The sequence below is a fragment of the Meleagris gallopavo genome, chromosome 5, assembly GCF_000146605.3.
Source record: "Meleagris gallopavo isolate NT-WF06-2002-E0010 breed Aviagen turkey brand Nicholas breeding stock chromosome 5, Turkey_5.1, whole genome shotgun sequence".
Taxonomy (NCBI): domain Eukaryota; kingdom Metazoa; phylum Chordata; class Aves; order Galliformes; family Phasianidae; genus Meleagris; species Meleagris gallopavo.
This window is the reverse complement of record NC_015015.2, coordinates 42,650,585-42,671,199: the sequence shown is the minus strand read 5'-3', so window position 1 is coordinate 42,671,199 and position 20,615 is coordinate 42,650,585. Positions and strand designations below refer to the sequence as shown.

The 20,615-nt window shown below is 45.3% G+C and overlaps 1 protein-coding gene across 1 annotated transcript in view; it reads left to right on the top strand.

The window, feature by feature from the left end:
- The first annotated feature begins 43 nt into the window (after positions 1 to 43).
- Positions 44 to 20,615, top strand: part of FOXN3 (forkhead box N3) — a 110,049-nt gene continuing 89,477 nt past the window's right edge. Inside the window, exon 1 of the mRNA XM_019616132.2 lies at positions 44 to 992. Within this exon, the coding sequence (XP_019471677.1) occupies positions 372 to 992 (621 nt within the window). The 5' untranslated portion in view covers positions 44 to 371. The remainder of the gene's footprint in view (positions 993 to 20,615) is intronic.

The window sequence follows — 20,615 nt, the reverse complement described above, 5'->3', positions numbered from 1 at the left end:
TTTTAATTTACATGCTTATTAAAGTGATATGATCGGAGTATTCAATGATTTGATACACATATTCATTATTAAAGGAGTGCGTCGCCAGGATTTCCTGTCTGAGGCTTCAAGTGCAGGGAAAACTGAGGCATACTGGCATTATTGTATCATTCCATGCATTGAAAGTTCTTTACTTGCCCTGACTTCAGGTTATTTTACCCAGTGTTCGGGAGTGAGCTTTAATGTGGGTCTGTCGTTTTTAAACAGATGGCACAAGGCCAAGCAGCTGGTGGGGAAAAGCTGTCAAAATGTTACGCGGTACCTTTACCAGCTAATAACTTTTTTTCTGTTTCTTTTCCCCCGGTGTGGGACTCCCAGGAGCCTCTGCCTCAATGGGTCCAGTCATGCCGCCCAGCAAGAAGCCGGAGGGCTCAGGAATCAGTGTTCCCAGCGGACTGAGCCAGCGGTACCAAGATAGCGATTTGTCAAAGGCACTTCACGATGACGAGGACCTAGATTTCTCTTTGCCTGCCATCAGATTAGATAAAGGGGCCATGGAAGATGAAGAACTAACTAACTTGAACTGGTTACACGAGAGCAAGAACTTGCTGAAGAGCTTTGGGGACTCGGTGTTACGAAGCGTCAGCCCCGTTCAGGACATTGGTGATGACACGCCTCCGTCCCCCGCCCACTCGGACATGCCCTACGATGCCAAGCAGAACCCCAACTGCAAACCTCCTTACTCCTTTAGCTGCCTCATATTTATGGCCATCGAGGACTCGCCAACCAAAAGACTGCCCGTAAAGGATATATACAACTGGATTTTAGAACACTTTCCGTATTTTGCAAACGCTCCCACTGGATGGAAAAATTCTGTGAGACATAATCTGTCCTTGAATAAGTGTTTTAAGAAAGTGGACAAAGACAGAAGTCAGGTAAGTTTGCAACTGTGGAGACCTGTCTGTGATAAAACTTACCGGCTTATCCCAGAACGTATTCATAACTGTAAAATGTAGAGTACGCAACGCTGTCCCTGGTAACGCAGTTTATTACATTCAGAAAACCAGCATTTCTTTAGCATGGCTCATTCTGATTTTATTAAATTCATTGTCTAGACATCAGTAAGAAAGCAGTCGGTGTGTGTGTTTTCTTTTCTCCCCAGCTGGTGTCTTCATGCATAGTGGTTAAATATTGTTTTTAGTTACCGTGCTGTGGTAATGGTTTCCAGCTTTACTAGATGAATGTAATCATGTTATAAATAGGCTGCTTGCTGTTCTTGGCTTATACAAACATATAGTGAAAGGGTATGCCTTACATAAGAGGCCATCTCTTTTTTCCCCGATCTGTGTTGTACTCAGAAAAGAGGTTTTTTTCTTTTTTTCTTAAATGAGCAGAAGTAGTACTGAATTGCAAGGGCGAAGCTTCATTCTCTTACAGGTAGAAAGAGAAACTCTTCAAACAGGGCAGATAAGTCTGGCATCAGAGGTGAAAGTTACCAGAAACTCAGCCATTCTCTCTCTGGAGTTTTGCTGCTTCTGAGAACACTGCAGTGGCAGAAGTCTGGGGAGCAGATTGTTGCTTTCGGATCTCTGCTGTTGCTGTCTGGTTTCATTGCTGAATCCCCAGCTGCATCTGCAGGAAGAGGCTGTGTGTGCGGGAATGGGGAAACGAGCCACGCCGCGGAGGCAGGACTTTGCATAACCTTATATTGCATAAACCAGACTGGGAGCAGATAGCATTTTCTGGAGGGGGCGGGCTCCAGAACCTGCGATCTGGGATGAATCTTTGGCAAAGTATGAGCATACTGATAAAAATACCAGCCTCCAGATTAATTTTGCAGTCCTTCCCACAGGTTAGTGAACTAAATAGCAGGTAGAATCACGTCGCTGGCTGCTCTGCAGTTGGCTGAAGATCAGAAAGGGAGCACTGTTTTTTCTGGCAGAAATAATAGATGCTCTCAGCTGCTGTATTTCAGTGAAGTTAGTGCTGTGATAGTCTTGTAACTGGTTACCCTGGAGCGAGACTTCTGTTGGTGGTGCTGTTCTCCCTAGTTTGGGTGCAATTTAACTTTAAATGCTTTGGAGTAGAAGGTATTTTCTGGATGAAGAGTCTTACGTTACCCTAAGCTAACAACTTTTTATTTAAGATTACTTAATTTGCTTTTCCTTGCAGCTTTCTTAAATTACTGATTTCTTATTTATTTATTTTTTTTCAATGTCATTCCCTGAAATTCACTGTCCACGTATTGGAGATCACATGCTGTATGTTGGTATTTTTATAAATTCGTTGCTGTGAACGATTGTGTACGAGATTAAAAAACCTGTTCCTGAACTGGATCTTGTTTCGTGTGAGCCAGAGCCTCAAATTCTTGTTTGGAAGCAAGACTATAATAGCAAGGGCCACACCAACCTTTTATGATCCTGTCTCAGGCCATAAGAAACCTTAACGCACAGCACATGTTAAAAAAAAACAACCAGTACTGTAACTGGCAAGGCATGTGTTTAGTGCTGCCATTTGTTCTATCCCCTTCCTTTGTTTACAAGCTGACTATTTAAATTACGGTTTCCTTCCTATCAGGAACTTGTCTTCATGCATATCTGTCAAATACCCACAGCCTTCTAAGATCACAGGAACCATACCATGAAGCACTTCTCCACAGGGAAGGGGAGAAGCACAATACATGAGTAGTCACCTATGTCTTGAATTCATGATTAGAGCCATGGTTACACAGCGAGACAATAAGGTGTGGGGAGAGCCCTTGCCTGTGTAAGTAACAGGGTGGGTTTTAGACTTCCCTAGAAAAGCGTAGGATATGAAAAATAATTCCTTCCATCTTTTCATGCTCCTGAGCCCTTAATAACTATGCAGTCACCCTACTGGTAGCCAGCATTAAGGTAATTGAGAAGAGAATCTGAAACTTAAAATGCACAAAGTCAGGTCGCTTAACTCGCGTCCTGGCCAGGGGACGTGGCAGGTGGGGACGGGAGTGCAGAGCTGGCACTGGGAGCGGGTTGCTGAATCAGGTGCCTGACAGCTAATTGTGGACTTGGAAAGCACTAACCTCCAACTGCTGGCTTTGAAAAGACGTTCATGTGCTCTCACACACCTCCAGAGTTAGTTGGAGTGCCTTAGAGCAAGCAACTCTTGCTGACAGCAGCCTGCAAATCTCATGGGGTCCATGGGACCTCGGGGTTGGGTTAACTCTCCATTACAGGGAATCATCTCATGCCACTTCTTCCAGTTTGTTGCCACATTCTTCAAGTTACAGGTTTAGAGTGTGCTTGTCTTACTGTTTGTACGTGACAAAAAACATTTGGCAAATGGCATCTCTGAAATGCTAACAAGCTGGGCTCCGAAACGTGGAGTGCAGGGAAGGAGTTAATCAGTGCTGGGAATTGCAGGCATTTGCTAGCTGATGTGCGCTGACACACACTGGAAAGCTAGAAGCTTTCCTCTCTGAGTTGTGCTTTCCACTGTTTGTTTGTATAGCCTTTCAGTAATGGTTTTTCTAAAAAAATTCTGCTGAACACTTAATTCTTTTTTGGATTCCCTCTATATAGTAGTTCCCTCAGTCTTGGGCTCACTCATTTATATTCATGGGGCTAAATATGTATTTAATAGCCTGCAGCTCCTGCATGCGTGTGAATGCTCGCATTTCCTGATGTGAGATGCTTGCATTTCCTAATATGTGAGATCCTTGCAATAGAGAGAACTTTCCAGCTTGCCCTGTTCTGGATCTTCTTGGGGAGCAGACGTTTTATCCCCAGCTGTGCTCATGTGTTGCTGCCATGCCATCGGGCTCTCTGGGCAAGGCGACAGTGGACTGTGTGTAACTTTGCTGCTGGCTTGAGGCAGGCAGGAGGGCCGAAGAAGGGAAAACGCTGAGCCCTTGATTGTGCAAACCTCTTTGCATTGAGCTCAGCACTTTAATAATAGTTGGCCGGAGCATAAAGTGTCACATGATGGGGAGCATAAGAGGAGTTCCCTGGCTGTGTTTATACTGCTGGACTTGTGAATTCAGTCATTCAGATTAATCCTATTGTGAGCACACAGATCTAAATGTCCTCTAGTGTGTGTCCCGTTTAGCACAGCCCTCAGCCCATGACTTCTCTGACTTCCCTGCCATCTGGTCCTTGGCTGTGGAGAGGAATTTTTCTTGTATATGCGTCTCCATAGCAACGCGTTTGCAGTTGATATGGAAAGTAAGCAGTTGCCCTAGCAACAGAGTTACTGATGTGGCAGCTCCTCTGCTCGCAGGGAAAGGGCTAAGCTAGTTCAGACGCATTATGTAGGTTTGCTGTAATTATAGCTGCGCCCACTAGTGCTGCTGTAGCTAAGGGTCTGTTGAAATATTTTGCAATAAGCCCCATTTTTTTCTCCTTGAAGATCTGTATTATTATCCGTGTAGGGATTCCTGCTTTGAACAAAGGCCACTAAGGTTGTGTTTTCAGGGCGTGATCAATCTGTGCCTTTTATGAATGCCAACTTTGCTGACTGTTATTATCAAAAGTGAGTGGATGAAGGAAAAAGATGCTTGGCATCACTGGCTTCTCTGCAGTTTTTTGATCTCGCTCAGCAGCCCAGTTATGGAAGGGGAAGCTCTCATCCTGTGCCTCGTGCTCTGCTGCCTTTGTTTGCCCGGTCTGTGCTGCTCCGGATATTCCTCCTACAGAGTGGGCTCCTCTTTGTGTCTGCCCTGCTTGTCTGAGGCAGAGAAACGTGCACGCATTCCTAGCTGGGTGCATGCTAGGGAAATTCAAGACTCGTCAAGGTTTGTTTGATGCTTGTGCTGAGGGATGTCTCAATAAAAATGTCTCAATAAAAATGTAATGAAAGTAAGGGATATGTTTATGAGGATGGGAGAAGAAAATTCTCCTCGCTTGATATTGAGGTTATTCTTAGAAGTACATGGACCATAACTGGGTCACAGAGATCCAGCAAGGCTGCTCCTCTGTCCAGAGCGGGCTGTGGGATCCGAGGCCTCCTGAGTGTTACTGGGGTGTGCAGGATGTCCTCATGTCCTGTGTAGCCTGGTCTGTGCCATGGCCAGGGAGCTGGTGGGACCCCACGTGCAGCGTGGGGACTTCTGAGGAGACCCTGCAGCAAGCATGCTTCCTCTGAGGTGATACCGCCTGGGCTTTTGATAGGTAAAGCTCTGCAGGAAGGTAAGAGCTAGCTGGAGTGAGAGGCAAGGCAGTCTGATTGTTCTTTATTATGAGATCTATTAATCCAATCTGCATACACACAAAGGTGGTAGACTCTGGCAGTATCCTCCCTCTGCTAACATTCAGGAGGATGTCCTTTGAAAGCTGTGTGGCCCTCTGGGTATGGAAACAATCTCCTCCAGTTGTGATGCAGTTATCACCTCGCCTGACCCACATAGCACAAGCATCAGAATTGCATTGGGTTTGCAACATCTGGTTGGAACTACAGTGGAAAAACCCCTCAGACTCATGTTAAGGACTTCAAATGATCCTGACGCCGTTAATAAAATGATGTCCTAAATGAACAGATCCAATTGTTAATGTCCCAGATTATTAAAAGAAAAGCGTGGGTTTTTTAAATTAGAATTTGTTGTGCTTAACCCCAGATCCATTTTCTTATATCGCAGTCTGTCATATATGTGCTCTCAGCCACCAGAAATGTTCCGCCCCGAATTATTTTTTGAAGCAAAGAGAGTCATCTCCTTCCAGAGAAATCATAGCAGTCTCTAGAAACTTCTAACTCTAATACGGGATTTCCAGATACTAGACAATTTGTGGAGAGCTTTCTTGAACCCTTTCAGCTTTGTTTTTGAAGTGCAAAAGCAAGGAATTATACAGAATATTTAAATAATAGATTTCCTAAGGCTCTGCATGGAAATACTCTTCCACTTAGCTGGCTTCCAGCTGGTTGACTACATCATCGCTTACTCTTTGCAATAGAGACTGCGTGTGTGTGCTAGTTTAGAGCTGTACAGTGCATAATTAGTTTTTTTTTTCAAATAGTGATAAGAAGCTGGCAATATCCAGAGACCTCTGTACTTCTGTCTCAGTTACTGGTGTTACCTGACCCTTACAGAAGATAGGCGGTGGGCTGTCCCCATCCTGGGGAGCTGTAGTGGGCTCTGAGCGTACCCTGACAGGCCTCCTGGTTATTTGGGTAACTGACCCATGCAGACATGGTGTGAGGTGTGTTAGTGCTGCGGGGCCTGGACATGAGAGCAGAGCCGAGCTGCTCTGCATGCACCGTGCCTGGGCTGTGTGGGCCGGATGGAGCGAGCTGTCGGCCATAGCTCCTCCCTGTTCTGGGCTGCGTGCTCCAGCAGCGTGCTGACATGCTTTGGCATTTCAGCGACCAGCCCTGGATCTAGTTGCAGATCAGATCCAGCTGGACTTTTTTTCCTCTCTTTTTGAATTCTCAAGTTGCTTTTCAGCTCAGTTCCTCAATTCAGGTCACAGCCCAGCAGTCAGTAGTGCTGACACAACCGAGGGAGCAATGACAGGGGCGGCTGGGGAGTACCTTCGATTGAGGTGCCCAAGGGGCAGTGACAGCAGAGGCCTGACGGAGGCCAGCCCCGCAGGGAGAGCAGGTCACACATGAGATCACGGGGTTGGGGCTTAGAGGAACCCCAGAGATCACTCAATCCAGCCCATGCTCAGTAGAGCCGCCCTCAGCAAAGGGACATAGCCAGGTGGGCTCTGAATGCCTCCAGGAGAAAGAGACTCCCTTTCTCCTTTTGAAGATGTTGGCTTTTGGTTTTCTCCTGGGAGCAGTTGTTCAAGGGGCCAGTGTTGAGGATGCTTCACAGCTGGTTTAAACTGAGCCAAGTGCGGGCTGCCAGCATCAGGCATGACCCCCAGCAGCCTTTGCTATACAGATGAACCCCTCTTCTCTAGAGCCACTCTGCAAGCCCCTCTCCTGCTTCTCCCAGCACCTGTGTCACTGCACAGTGAGCTGCTGGAGAACTGTTTTCAGTGGGATTATTTTTCAGTGGGATTATTTGTTTGGTTCTTTTTCAGCTCCCTGCTTGGTTCATGGTTTCTGTGGTCAAGTGGTACCTGCGGCAGCACAAGAGTGGGCTGAGCTCCATTCAAATATTCAGCAGCTGGCAGCTTAGAGCTGGAGCAGGTGGTGGGCAGGGCTGTGGGGACATGAGCAGTGGAGATGGTTCTGAGGGAGCTGCGCTGGGGATCCTCTTAAAAGCTGTTTTGAGAGGACACTGCTAAGGAAGGATGTCCACAAAATCAGTTGTCAGGCTTTTCTGTGCAGCTGTCTTTATTTCCTCGCTGCCCCCCAGTGCTTCTTCCTTCTTCCTGGGGAGATAACAAAGCACTGCAGACCCACAGACCTAGTCTGGCTCTGCAGCTGCTCTCTGCTCTGAGTACAGCACTGGGCTAGAATTTAGCGCTGAACAGGCCTTATGTGCCCATGAGCAAATGTTGACCCATAGGGAACTGTAGGGAATTTCCTGTGGGGAGGGGTTGATGTGCAGCTGAGCAGCAGGCTGGGAAGTAAGGACTCACTGGGCTTTCTCATCTGGCTTACGTTCACACTTCAGTTCTTCACCAAAACAGCAAATAATGCATTTTAGCTGCAAAGTGTGTGTCCCTTGGATGTCCTCCTTCCCTGAGAGGGAAGCGGAATGCTTCCTGCTGGCAGAAGCAGAGCAGTGGGTTGTGCCGCACAGCCTCATTCATTGGGTTAGACCTCTTGAGAAGCTTTTAGAAGAGCTGGTGGTGATTGAGTGGCGTGACTGTGAGTGCTGCTTGGGCAGCCTGAGACAGCCTGTGAGGTGCTGAGGAGCCTTCCTTCCTGTGTGCAGGACGGGCTGGTAGCAGGTTGCTGCGCAGCTCTGTTTTCCGTACAGTTGTTCAGATGTTGGCCCACTGGGCCTGCAGCTCACTGCTGCCTTCTGAATTATTTTCAGCTGTCTTGTTGCTGTGTCTTCATAGTAAATCTAGGTAAATGGTCCAAACTGAAATCCATGTGGAAAAGAAGCCCGGTCTGACTCTATTTTTAATTTTTTGTTGTAATTGTGTATTGATCAGTGGTGACTCAGTGTCTAGAACTAGAAGTAACTGACTTTTATCTTGTTGAGAATGGCAGAACACTGCTGGATAAGGCAACGTGCAGACAACCCATGTAGCTGCAACAACGCAGTATACTGTGCTGCAGTTATGTGTGTGGACACAGATTTCCTTCAAAACAAAACCACACAACTGCATCTGGTTAAGTATTGCTCAGTAAGCCTCTGGGGAAGCACTGTGCTGCACACTGGTATGTATTTTTTTAAGCTAATTAAGATTTCCCTCTCTGAGTATTTGCTCTTATCGTTTCATTCATCATCTGGTATTTTGAACCAGTGCAGCTTTCCTGACCGCTATGCAAAAGAAGTTAGTGAAGAAAGTTTGCTTTAATGAGACACATATGCACATTGCTGGTTTTCTGGTACTTACAGCTCAAGACAGTTGATTGTGAAGATGAAATTTGTTAAGAACTATGAGATTTTACTTTCTTCAGCATCAGTAGCTGGCTTGTTACAATTCAGCAGTATAGCTTTAGTTCTTTGGTAGCTAACTGCTTTCCCAGTACTGCCATTCAGCCCAGTTTCCAGTGAGTCTCTGCCCCTCTCCCAGCTGTTCCCCACCTCTTGTGCCTCAGCATTGGCCAGAAATGGGACAACTGCTCAGTTCGGGGACTGAAAGATGCTGCAGGTAGGAGAGAGGTGCCAGTGCTGTCAAGATTTATGTACACAACAACTGCTCAACTTGAATCACCACAGCCCTCCATATCTTGTGGATGTGAGTGGCCTTGGGCTGATCAGTGGACTGAGGCACATGAGGTATGGAAGCAGGCAGGGGCAGCGACCCAACTACTTTAGCTTAATATTTTTTCCTGTTTTTAACAGGCCCTTTTAAGCCTGAAATGTTACTTGTTTTTTTCTGTTCTTCCACCAATTTGGACTCTTGACTTCAGGGGAGCTGCTTTTGGTTTACTCTTGGGTAAATACCAGGGAGCTGAGGGCTGCAGAAAGCAGCAGTTGCAGCCATAGATGATGTCTCTGGCTCTTAACTCGGTTATCCATAATAGTCATTGTGGAGACGGTACATTTTAATGTATTAATTATGTTTTTCAAATTCCATTCTGGGTGTTATGGAAACTTTACCCTGGAAACTGATGTAGGAGTTTGTGAGAAGACTCATTCCAGGGATCTTAAATGTGAGTGGGTTTTTCCTTGTTACGGTAGGAAAGAGACCAGACTGCTGTGCAGGGACTTAAGATGCCCAAACTCTATCTCCTGCATGCTGAATTGCAGTAGTGAACAGTTGCAATTTGCCAGTGGTTGAGTACTACCAGGATTCTGAAGCAGCAGTGTAAGTTGCTAAAAAACACCTGTCGGTAAGCAGAGGAATGAATGGAAGTCTGAAATGCAGAAAAGTGTCTGTGGCACTGCGTGGAGCAGAAACTTATCTATGGGATTTTGCAGAAGAGAATCTAGTTGAATACTAACAGCAGAATTAACACTAATTCAAGCTATCAGCAGAAAATCAGGCTCTGCTCCAGAGCTGTATTTATGAGATCCCATGGCTGCCTACTGCGGGAGGGTACTTATTGAGATGTGTTAACTATGGCTAATGTTTTTCTGATTTTACTGTGGAAAGAAAAGCCTCCAGTGCAACTGGTAGGGGCTGTGGGGGTTAATAAAGGCTGGGTTGGGTATTGACACGCCTTGTCTCAAGCTTTCATTTTCATATTTTTCTGTTTTCCTCACCCTTTCATTTGAAAGGTGGAGAGTGGGAAGGTTATGCATGTTCTTTTTGAATTAGGCAGGACTTTTTGAAGTGCTCCGCTTTTAGATTAGGAGGGAGGAGGTAGTTGTCATTGTTAGGAGTAAGTGATACAGAATGTAATGAAAGCTGCAGTTTTGCAGTTAGGTCCGTTCTCCTTAAATTGATGGATAGAACTAAACGTTTCACGTGGTTTGTCTTTAAGAGTAAAATCCTTTCCATGCGGGATAACTGTTTTTGCAAAATTTCTCTTTAGTATCACTATCTTGTGCAGTCCGTCTGTGTGCAGCCTTCTCCAGCCCTACAGCAGGGAAACTGCATGTCCAGGGATCGTCACTGTTCTTAGGAATGCTGCCAAGTCTTTGGAGAGGAATGCTTGATGGATGTGAGAACTGCATGCTGCAGGCTGAGCTGGAGCTACAGTTACACCCAGACTTGGAGAAAAAATAGTATAGAGCTCCTGGGTCAAAAGGCATTTCATCCTGCAGGAATCACCTTTACAGATTGCGTTCAGTTGTAAACTTCAGTGAAAATAATGGTAGGATTCTTGCATTCATTCACCTTTCTTGAAGTACTTCCGTGCTGTAGATCAGAGGTGTAAATGATTTATTAGTTTACAGGAATTGCAGATGTAGGTGTTTGTTGGGAGGGACTAGAAGTTACTGGGTTGGTGTGGCAGAGATAGTGGGACATCGGGCAAGTGCTTTGTTTTTCTGTTCTGGCAATTGACATTACACATTATTGTTACATAATTGCCTCATTGCACTAATTAATTAGGCTTTTCTCTCTCTTGCCCCCCTTCCCTAGAGATCAATGTTTTCTCTCAGGGCTCAGTGGTTAATATGCAGCCCTCACTGTTGTAAGAGTACAGTTGGTTTTTTTTTCTGTTTTGTTTTTCTAATTTATTTCAAGTTCTAGTGCTTTTTAGACTTTGGGCTGTACAACAGAGGAAAGAAGCTGTCATAAAGAGATAAATTGCACTGAAGACTCAGTACAGAGCTAGCTCCCAGCTATTGAGACAAATGGGATTTTACTGTTCAGGCTCTACCTCCTCTTCTGCTTAAATTCATTTATTTTTGTATCTCTCTATCCCTGTGTGTATATGTATGTGTGTGTATGTATGTAAACACTACCATAATCATTTTGGTTTTCAGATCATCAAAAAAATTTGTGAGGTGAAATGGGAACAAAAAGCAGTGGATTTGGACTGTCACACAAAGCTCTCTACTTGCTCGTATCCCTGCATTAGGAAAGCAGCATGCTGTGGCAGTGGCATGTGCAGAATTTCCTTAGAACAGATGTGTTGTGTTGCTGCAAATGGTTACCAGTCAGTCTAAACAGATCGCTCTAAATCATGATACTAACTAACCTGAACTGTCTCTTGGTTTTTTTTCGTGTTTTTTTTTTTTTCCCTAAAGGAAATCAGAACTTGAAATGTAGAAAAAACCCAACAACTCTACTTCTGTTAATTTTGTATACTTACAGGTTTTGTTAAAACACCTGTAAGACTTTGGCACCTTTTGGGGCAGTGCTGCTTGTGTTTGGAGGAAATAAGTTCCTTGTTCTTAGCATAAGAAGTCTGCTTTGGTCTGTCATTTGCTGTTGGCTTTTAGAGCTGAGCAATTTGGAATTTGGGAAAACAGAGATGTAATTATGACCATTTCCACTAAGATGAGCTTTACTGTCATCCCTCTTGTTTGAGAAGAAATACAAAATTTTCATTTAGAAAGCTTTGATTTTAATTTGTAGTATTGAAATGGAAAAAGAGATCTTGCTTTCTTACCCTGTTTTTCTGCTGACTTGGGAAAAAGTGTAGGAAAATGTAGTCCTCTTCCCCTAGCTAAAATATTTGCATTATTTTAGTTTCTAAGTATAAATGCTTATGATTTAACTGCTTTTGCTAATTAGCATCTGCTCCTTCACTACCACTCGAGTCCCTCTCACCCTCCAATGGCACTATTGCCAAAAATCCTTTGGCTGGGCTTGAGCTGATGGGACAAACTTCTGTTTCTTGATTACAGTACAATTACCCATTTGTGTGCTGCATCAACCTCAATTTATTTCCCTCACAATTTATAAATTAGGGGTCACAAACTTGATTTTGGATTTGCACTCTGAATCTTTAATTTAGCCACGCAGTAGGAAGGGGAAGAATTTGCTTCATCAGTGAGCTCTGTTTTTTCCTGTTTTGACTGTCAGTTCCTGTTGTTTGGCATCAGTTTGAACAGCACGATGGTTCCAGAGCTTGCTTAAGTGGCTTTTCAATTCAAGCCATGTGTAACTTCAGCTCTGCTAACGGAGTGGGATTGCTTCTCATTCTTCATACAGATACACAGTTCTGTTTTCAAAGACAGGCAATTCTGTACTGATCCAGATGAGTTTTCTGTGTTGTTTGGCTTTTAAGGTAGACAGAATAACGCTAGTGTCCAGATGTGTGTGTAAAAGTGCAAATGCATGTGATAGGGATGGGGACAGCAGTTTCTATGCAGGTTTGTACCCTAACATTCCTGATTTTGGCTCAAAAATCATGATACTTTTTAAGTAATGGGAGATGTCTTATTTTAGAGTCTTTAAGATCCCCACCATCTCTTTACAGAAATGAAGACAACTGGAAATGTTTTGTTTTCATGATTTTGGAGCATCTTAGGCATTTCTAATAAAAACACCTAAAATCCCAGTATGGTACAATGCCACGAATTGGCAGTATTGAAGTCAGATTCTGGAGGTTACCCTCAAGCTGTAGTCTGTCAAGTTTCTTCAAATTCTTTTGTTGGTGGTATGTTTAGCATTTCCCCAGAGAGCCCTTTGTGAAGAAAAAACAGCAATTAGAGAAATCCTCTTTAGTACAGTGCAGAGTTCAGTGTCTGCAGTAGCAGGACCCAGCTCTAAGGCCTGGGACTGTTTGGAGGACTCCCTAGGAAGGGGCTGCTGTTTTGGTTTCCTCTGTGAGGCAGGCAAGAGTGGATCTGCACACCACCAACATGCTCGAGGGCTGGCTCTTGCTCTTCAGCAGGGCTTGGTCTGCTACCCAGACCTGAAGCTTCTCTCAGAGTTGTTAATGGTCATTTGGGACGATATGGTTAATCGTAAAATGTGCCTTCCTTTCTGCTCAGCCTTGGGTAGGGCCTTCAGCAACTTGGACCTTGTTGTCTAGGTATACATCTTTCTCTCTAGGGGAGTATATTATTTTTCTCATTTAGGTATTCATTTCCTATTGTTTTTGTTTCTTTTCGTTCTTTATTGTTTCCATCACCTACTAACGGAGCTGTTCACATGCGTGGATGTGAAGACAACATGGCAGGGTGAAGGGCTTCAAGTCACCTTTATGCCGTGCTGAAAGCTCATTAGCATTTAAGAAAAGAAAGAAGTTGCAAGCCTTTTTGAACAAAATTTTTCATTTGTACACCATCTGCTATTTTTGGTGCGTCAAACGTGAAGGCTTCCTGTGTGAAACCGATAGCAAGAAGATCACAGAAGACCTGGAACAGTGACTCAGGTCACAGCAGGCCTGTTCGTGTGACATGCGTGTCATCAGAATAGCTTCATTCTGGCATTCTTCAATGAAATTTTCTTTTCCTTTAAAGGGTATATTTGTTCAAAGGCACATTTGATCTTGAATAATTTGGAAGAAAACAATTTTCCATCTTTTGGTTCTGAGCTCTTCACAGCGTTAACATCTGATGTTGGATGGTTTGTCAATTTTGTTACTGGAGTCTGCTCAGAAATGGTTTCTCCCTGTTTCCTTCCACTTCAGGCACATTAAGTCAGACAAATTCATGCACTGATGTTTAATCATTGAGCACTAATCACCTTTGTGCAGTATTGATCAGCAGCCTTTTTGTATACTATGATTATAATGAGTAATAGCCTGCTGGTAAGTACCAAGGAGTGGTGCAGATGGTGAGTTAGCCCTGTGTAGCGCTGCTGCTACTTTTCTAATTCCCAGCAGTTCTTACTCTCATCATAGAGCATTGCTTTCCTTTTCCCTTCCCCTGGCCTTTCCTTTTCCCCCAGTTCCATGCTCCACTGGGTGCAGCCCTTCCTGCCTTCCTGCAGATGTGTCATTCTCCAGCTGCACCAGTCCCACACGCCTGCGGTTGCCCACGGGATCCTTTTCTTAAGCATCGTGTCCTTCCTCCTCCTCCTCCTCCTCTCAGCACACTCCTGTTTTACAGGTGGCTGTCTGTGAACATCACACTTGAAAAGGACTGCTTGTTAGACAACGAAGTTAAAAAAAAGACTGGGGAAAACCCAAGTAGGCAGGTCTGTGGTGTGTGGGTTGAAAGATTTTTTCCCCCCTTCCTCCCACCCTTTTCTTACAGAGTAAAAGATCCAGTCTGTGTGTGAATTCACTGTTCTGAATAACCTCTCTTCTGCACACACAACTGATGCTCACATCCTGTTTTTTAGCAGCTTGGCCGAAGCAGCCCTCCTGAAGAGCGATGTTTCTGTTTCTGCAGGGTTTGTTTCTGCTCGCTCTCAGGCTGGCTCTACGGCCTGTGGTACGTCCTCCCATTCTCTTGCAAATTTAAGGAAACCTGCTTTTCCTTTATGTCACTGTGGGATTTGGAATAAAGTGAAGCGGCCTTTAGTCAGAGGAAGAATATATACTGAGTGAGGATCCTGAGTTATTTGGACTTTGAGGAATGCTTTGCTAATGTGGAACTGGTCTGCCTGGGAAGCAGCATGAATAAATCTGTGAGCCCTATTCTTGCCAAGCTGCAGATTGTCATCAAGGACTTGCTGGCTTCCTTGAATGTATCTAGGTAGAAATATTTGTCTTCCTTTTGCTTTAAATCAACTCACACCAGTGAATCTCTGTCATATTTGTCTAATGGAATCACTTTGCCTTGTTTAATAAACTACCTGCATACTTTTCAAATCTGTTTCATTGGCGGAAGTGCTCAGGGCAGCTGAAAGGCAGTATTAATTACCTGCTCGGAAATACGCTTGATGGAGTGGCTTATGCTGCAGAGGGCCCTTGTGCCGAGCTATGGTGTGGTGCATCTGCTGCTTTCTGCCTTTCCCCATTTGTAACCCATTTAGCTGTGCTTAGAAAAACTCAGATACCTAAAAATCCAACTAAAACCTGAAGGACAATTGTCTTTTTACAGTGTTAATTAATCTCACTGTCAAAACTTTGGAGACTGAGCAGCCTCATCTCTCCTTACTGTTTTTACAAGCCCAGCACAGGTGAGTGCTGCTTCTCATGCTCTGGTGCTCCTACAGGCAGGTGCTGCCCTGACTTCGTACTGATCTGCACTGAGCAAGTGAGCCAGAGCTTTGGGCAAAGCCAAGGAGTTGTCTTGTTTGGGAGGGAAGTTTGCAGTGCTGGAATGGTTTGTTTTGCTCCCCAGCGTTTGTCATTCAGCCATGAGAAAGAAAAAAAACAGTAAAAAATAACTAATTTTGATCTTGACATAGAAGTGGGATTGAAGGAGGGATCGGGACGTGTGTGTACAAGTGGCAGAAACGTGTATTGCTGTGTGCCGTGGCAGCGGGCAGTGAGCGGGGCCTGGCACTGGTGTGTGCCTGCGCAGTGCCTGGGCTGCAGGAGGCTGCAGCCACCTGGCTTAGTGCACAGGCCCACCTCAGAGCACTGCTGCCAGGCCGCATCTCCAGCTGTCCATCACTGTGCCTGGATTTTCCCCTCAATTCATCCGTTGAACCAAATGAAGCACAAAACAAGGAAAACCCCCACATTAAATGGTTACAGGGGAAAATGGTGTCAATCCATTAGCTTTTGTCAGGTCTTCCTTATTTCTGTTTTTATTTGTGGCTGCTAATGGAGTTAGTCCCGCCCACTCCATCCCACCGGTTTCTGAGAGCTGTTAACCCCTTCCCCTGTAAGTTCTTTCCCTTGCTCATTTCATCATTAATGCGCTGGCAGACAATGCCTGACCCACCGACCTCCAGCACTGATCTAAGTGTTGGATAATTTTTTGAGTATCTGTTGTGTGAAGGGTTGTTTTAAAATCATTCTGGGTTTTCAGATGCTTTGTAACCATCTATTTGCAGGAGAAGGTGCTGTGCATTTTCCCTGGCTGTGCGAGGCAGCCCGCGGATACTGTGTGGCACATGGGCTGTCCAGTACTGGAGTGCTCAGTCCATGGCCCTGACACACTGCCTGGCATGGCCATTATGGGGCTTCTGCTCTGGAGTCTTGGGATTTTTTTTTCTTCTGCCACTGATTTTATAGGTTACCTTGAGCACTTCTTTTGTATTCTTTTCTTTCTGTGTGTCCTCAATTTTCGACAGAGTGGGGCTAATTGCACATTCTGTGTATACGCAGGAATTCTGTAGGCTGACCCAGCAGTAGCAATGCTGCGCTTGCTTCCTTATCTCCTCAGGCTCGCTGTGATGGCCTGCCAGCAGCCCTGTCTCTGTGCTCCCTGCTTCCCAACCCTGGGCCCCTGTACCCGCTGGACCCTGTGCTCTGTTCCTGCTGGGCAGTACTTCTGCATTTCCTTCTCCCCTGGCCTGGTTGGCCTTGGGCAGGCCCGGGGCTGCCAGACATTGCAGTGGAACAGCACACATCTGCTTTAGTTGTGAGCAAGGCTTTGTTTAAGGGCAGTATTCTCTTCAGGCTTTTGCAGGATTTCCATATGGCAATGAAATAGTTTTATAGGGTTGTTTGCGTACTGAACAAGGAGATGCCTAACAGGCTAAGTATGGCTCACAGAGAGCAATGATACCACATGTCATCTCCTAAGCCTGTCAGAGGAGTCTCTTTGTTTTGAGAGCATGGGACACTGCTGTGATGATACCTGTGGCCTGCAGGCAGTGGTCACAGTGCGGGGCCAGCTCATGGTGTTGGTGTGCGTACAAGGCTTGCATGGCATGGGCAGTAGGGGGGTTGGGGAGGAGCCATGGCTGTGCTGTGCACATGGTGTCATCTGGCAGAGTAATCATGGTGGGAACTAGTCTGCCTGCACTGAAGATCATGGGATCCGCAGCCCCGACTCTGGGGACATGCCTTGGATTTGTGATTTTCAGGGCAGTCAGTCTTGCTGGGTGCCTATGCCACACACTGGAAGACATTTCTGACTTCTCTATTTTTTAATTTGTATAAATCTCAACCTGGCTGTGACAGCAGTCCTTGTGCAGGCACTATGCTGAGGTGTGACCTGCAGCCCCTCTGCTCTGCCTGTGGCTCTGCTCTGGGGGCATCCTCTGGAGTCAGGCTGAGACTACCCCTGGCAGTACCGTGGGGAGGAGTGGGGCCCCGGCACAGCTGGGCTCTGTGGTGTGGGGGTCTGTGCGTGTGAAGAGAGAGAAAACTTCAGGTATCTTGAGCTGGTGAGACGTGAACTCCTCCACTGGAGGGATGCTGGCTTTCTGCATGGCTGTGCGTTTGGACAGTGCTTGCTAATGTTGCAGGAATCTGCTCTATGGTCTTGCCTGTGGAACAGGAGAACTGTGAAGTTCCACCCATCTCTCTTTTTCTCTAGTTGTTACTTCACAGCATTGTTCTGGCCTCTGTTCCTGGTTTAATCACTTGCTTGGCTGCTCCTTGTTTATGGGGGAAGGGGTGGGGAGTTTATTTTGTTTAAGGCAAGGTAGCTCTTCTCACTGTAACCCTACTTCTCACTTAGGGGAAGGTCTGGTCTTGTGAGATCTTCCTCACCTAGCTCCCCAGTTTGCCCACGGTGAACCAGGGAGGACTCTGGGGACTGAGATGCTTATGGCCCCACACCACCTGGGCAGCACCAGGCCACTGTCCCAGTGGCCAGCAGGACAAGGATCTAGCAACTGAGGTATTGATGTCTGGGAGAGTTCATTGAGCAAATGAGTTTAAAATAGCAGGAGATGAGCATGAAAGCAGAGACCTGGACTTCTGCAATTTGAGCTAATGGATATTTTTACCTGGGGCAAAATAAGACTTGAAAGGTCCCAGTCTTTTGTTCTCTTGAGAATAGTGGTGATTTCTTGATGCAGCTGGTTTACTTGGGGTGGAACACCACGCTCCAGCAATCCTTTCCTTCACACCACTTGTTTCACATATCAAATGAGCATGTATTTATGGCCACGTAGCTCTGTTTTAACTAGTCAGAGCTCTTTCTCAGCTTTGTGCTTGATCTGCACTGTGGTGGAGGACTTAGTGGAAAGGTGTTGAAAACACGCAGAAGTAGGTGTGAGGGTTTTGTCATGTTGCATGCAAATAAGGTTTTATTTTCTCTGTATTGTGTCAAACTGCCACGTAACACTGCCAAACTTTCCTCTGAAGGGCAGGGGACGTTTCTGGAGCTCACAGGTTCAAGAGATTTTGTGTGAGGGTTTATGAAAATTAAATGCTTACTGTGCAGTTGTTACTGTCATTAAAATTGCTGTTAAGGTCTGTAATGCAGCTCTCTAAAACTGGCTGTATAGAATTTCACATGTCTGTGCTGGAAATGTTTGAAAAGAATGAAAAAAATCTACCCTTAGACTGCATGAATAGTTATCTGCAATTTTTATGTGATATTACAGTGGATCTAAGGAATGTGTTTTATAATAATAGCAATCATTAGCAGTGGCTTTGTTTTTCTTTCTTTAAGAACTCCTTAGCAGTTGTATTTCTCTCTTTTTTTCTTTTTCTTTTTTTAAAAACTAGCTGACCTAAGATGATTCTAATGTTCTGTTTGTGTATTTGTGTGAATTACTTCATTTATTTAACAATGAGGTAAATAGAGAACCCACCATTTTCATCTGCAGGTTGCAGAGCAGTTGAAAGGTTTAGTGTTGTCTGTGAGTGTTCATAAAAACTGTTTAAAACCAGAGAACCAATGCAGGTGAGCAGAGCAAACAATATTCGGTCTGTCCTTACTGTCAAATCCCAATGAGTAAAGCATAACCACAGAGTTTTAAACAGAGCAGCAGACCAGCTCCACTGTTTTCTCCCAGTGCACGAATTAGTGTGTTGCCCCTGCGTGGAGTAAAGGAAGGAGCTTCAATCTGGAGTGAGTCCCACATCAGCAGTGCAGAGCAGGGTGGTGCAGTGCTGGCAGCATGGCCCAGGGCTTCCCGCAGATGGGAGCACGGAGCTGCTGGACTGTGCTCTCTGAGTGCTGAGGAGCTCCTGCTCTGTAAGCCCCTTGGCTGTGGTGCTGATACAAGGCAGCTGTGATCACAGTGGGCTTCAGTCCTCTGACTGGGTTCAAGTTCGTATCATCAGCTGCTTGTTCCCCATTGTGCCTTCAACTTTGTTTGCACAACTTCAAGAGCAGTGTTGTGTGGTATGGTCCTAAACGTTGAGAAATATTGTTCCCTCTCTTCCCTTAGGCTGAAATCTGAAATCTCTTTCTAAAAACACAGTTATTTGTTCAGATATCCCAGATGGTCCCGGCTGTAGCTACTTGAGTGGTTGCTTTACACTGTGTTGTGGCATCACGTGTATTTCCATCATCCAGTTCTTTTATTGAAGCTTTCCTTTTGAAAACTGGCTCACTAAAGTTTGATCCTGTAGAAACACCTCTGTGTTTGGGTGGCACACTTGGACACCTGTGGGAGAGCAGTATGGCATTCCTGTGGGTAAACATGTTGGCAAATCTGAGTGAAGATTTGCTTCAAGTTCTCTACTGTGAGGGGCACAGTGAGCACGGGATAAATATTTATCCAGAATAAGAACCTTTGATACGCAGTAATCTCTCTGCTATTACTTGCAGAGAGGTCATTTGCTGTAACAATAGGTTTCATCCATGCTGAGAGCAAACTATTATATCAGTAATGGGGATGACTGACACCAAATGGTTCCTTATCTTTGCAAGGAAGTGTCATTATTGTTATTCAGAGGTCCTGTGCTAATGACTGCACTGGCTCACACTGACCTAGCCAGGGACTTCTGTGCCACCATCCTATGATTTCAAGACGTGATAACTTGGGACTGCAGATGCTAATTGGAAATGTCCTCTTTCAACTGATAGGAAGTTTCTGCTTTTCTACTCACTTTCATAATTCCTAAAGTGCCACAATAATCAGGACAGAATAGTTAGAAATGATAGTGTATATGCGTACCACTCGATTTGGGTAATGGTGGCATTCCTAGTTTATTCCATTGATAACTTTGGTTTTGGAGGGTTTAGTCCTAAGCATTCATCCCCTTCTATTTTGGCAGTTCATCTTAGGGGGCAGTTGTTGGATTCTTTTCCTTGGACCAACAAGCTCATTGACTGAAAGCCAATTGCCCAGCTTGTCCCAGCTCCCCCTGCGTGCCTGCTCTCTGCCTTCCTGGCGAACCATTCCCAGCTGGTTTGTGCCCAGCCAGAGCCCTACTTTTCCTCTGTGAGGAAAAGAGGAACATTGCTGTGTCACCATGGCTTGTCCTGCAGAAGGGGACAGTCCCCATGGATCTTCTTTGAGGAGAGGGACTGGGCACCAGGCAGAGACCTGCTGTGGGATGTGAGCACCCCATGCTGCTGCTCCCCTCTGTCAGCACGGTGCCCCACTGGACCCAGGTGGCCAAGCAGTGGCACAGCTGTGACTGTCCAACTCCTAACCTGCCTGCTTTGTGGCTTCTAAGTCTGCTCTCTTTCCCAGGCTTCATTTGGCGTGGACTGTCTGGCATTAAAAAGAACCACCGTGGAAACAAGCTGCATTCCTAGCAAATTTCAAGTCAGTGCTAAAACAACCAGGGAATGAAATTCCTCAAATAAGCATTTGCCAGAATTTTTATATAGACAGGGTCTGTATTTTTCCCAGCCGTTGATCCTGGAAAGAGACCTTTTTTTTTAATGGAGCTTTGGGCAGATGGTAAGTACTGCATAGGGCTAGGCTGTCAGCGGTGTGAACTATATAGAAGCAAAATCTTCTATAAACGAAAAAACGAAGAGTTTTAATAGCAGATAATGCTGTTAACTCTAATGATTAAAAGAGCTAACAAGCAGCTTT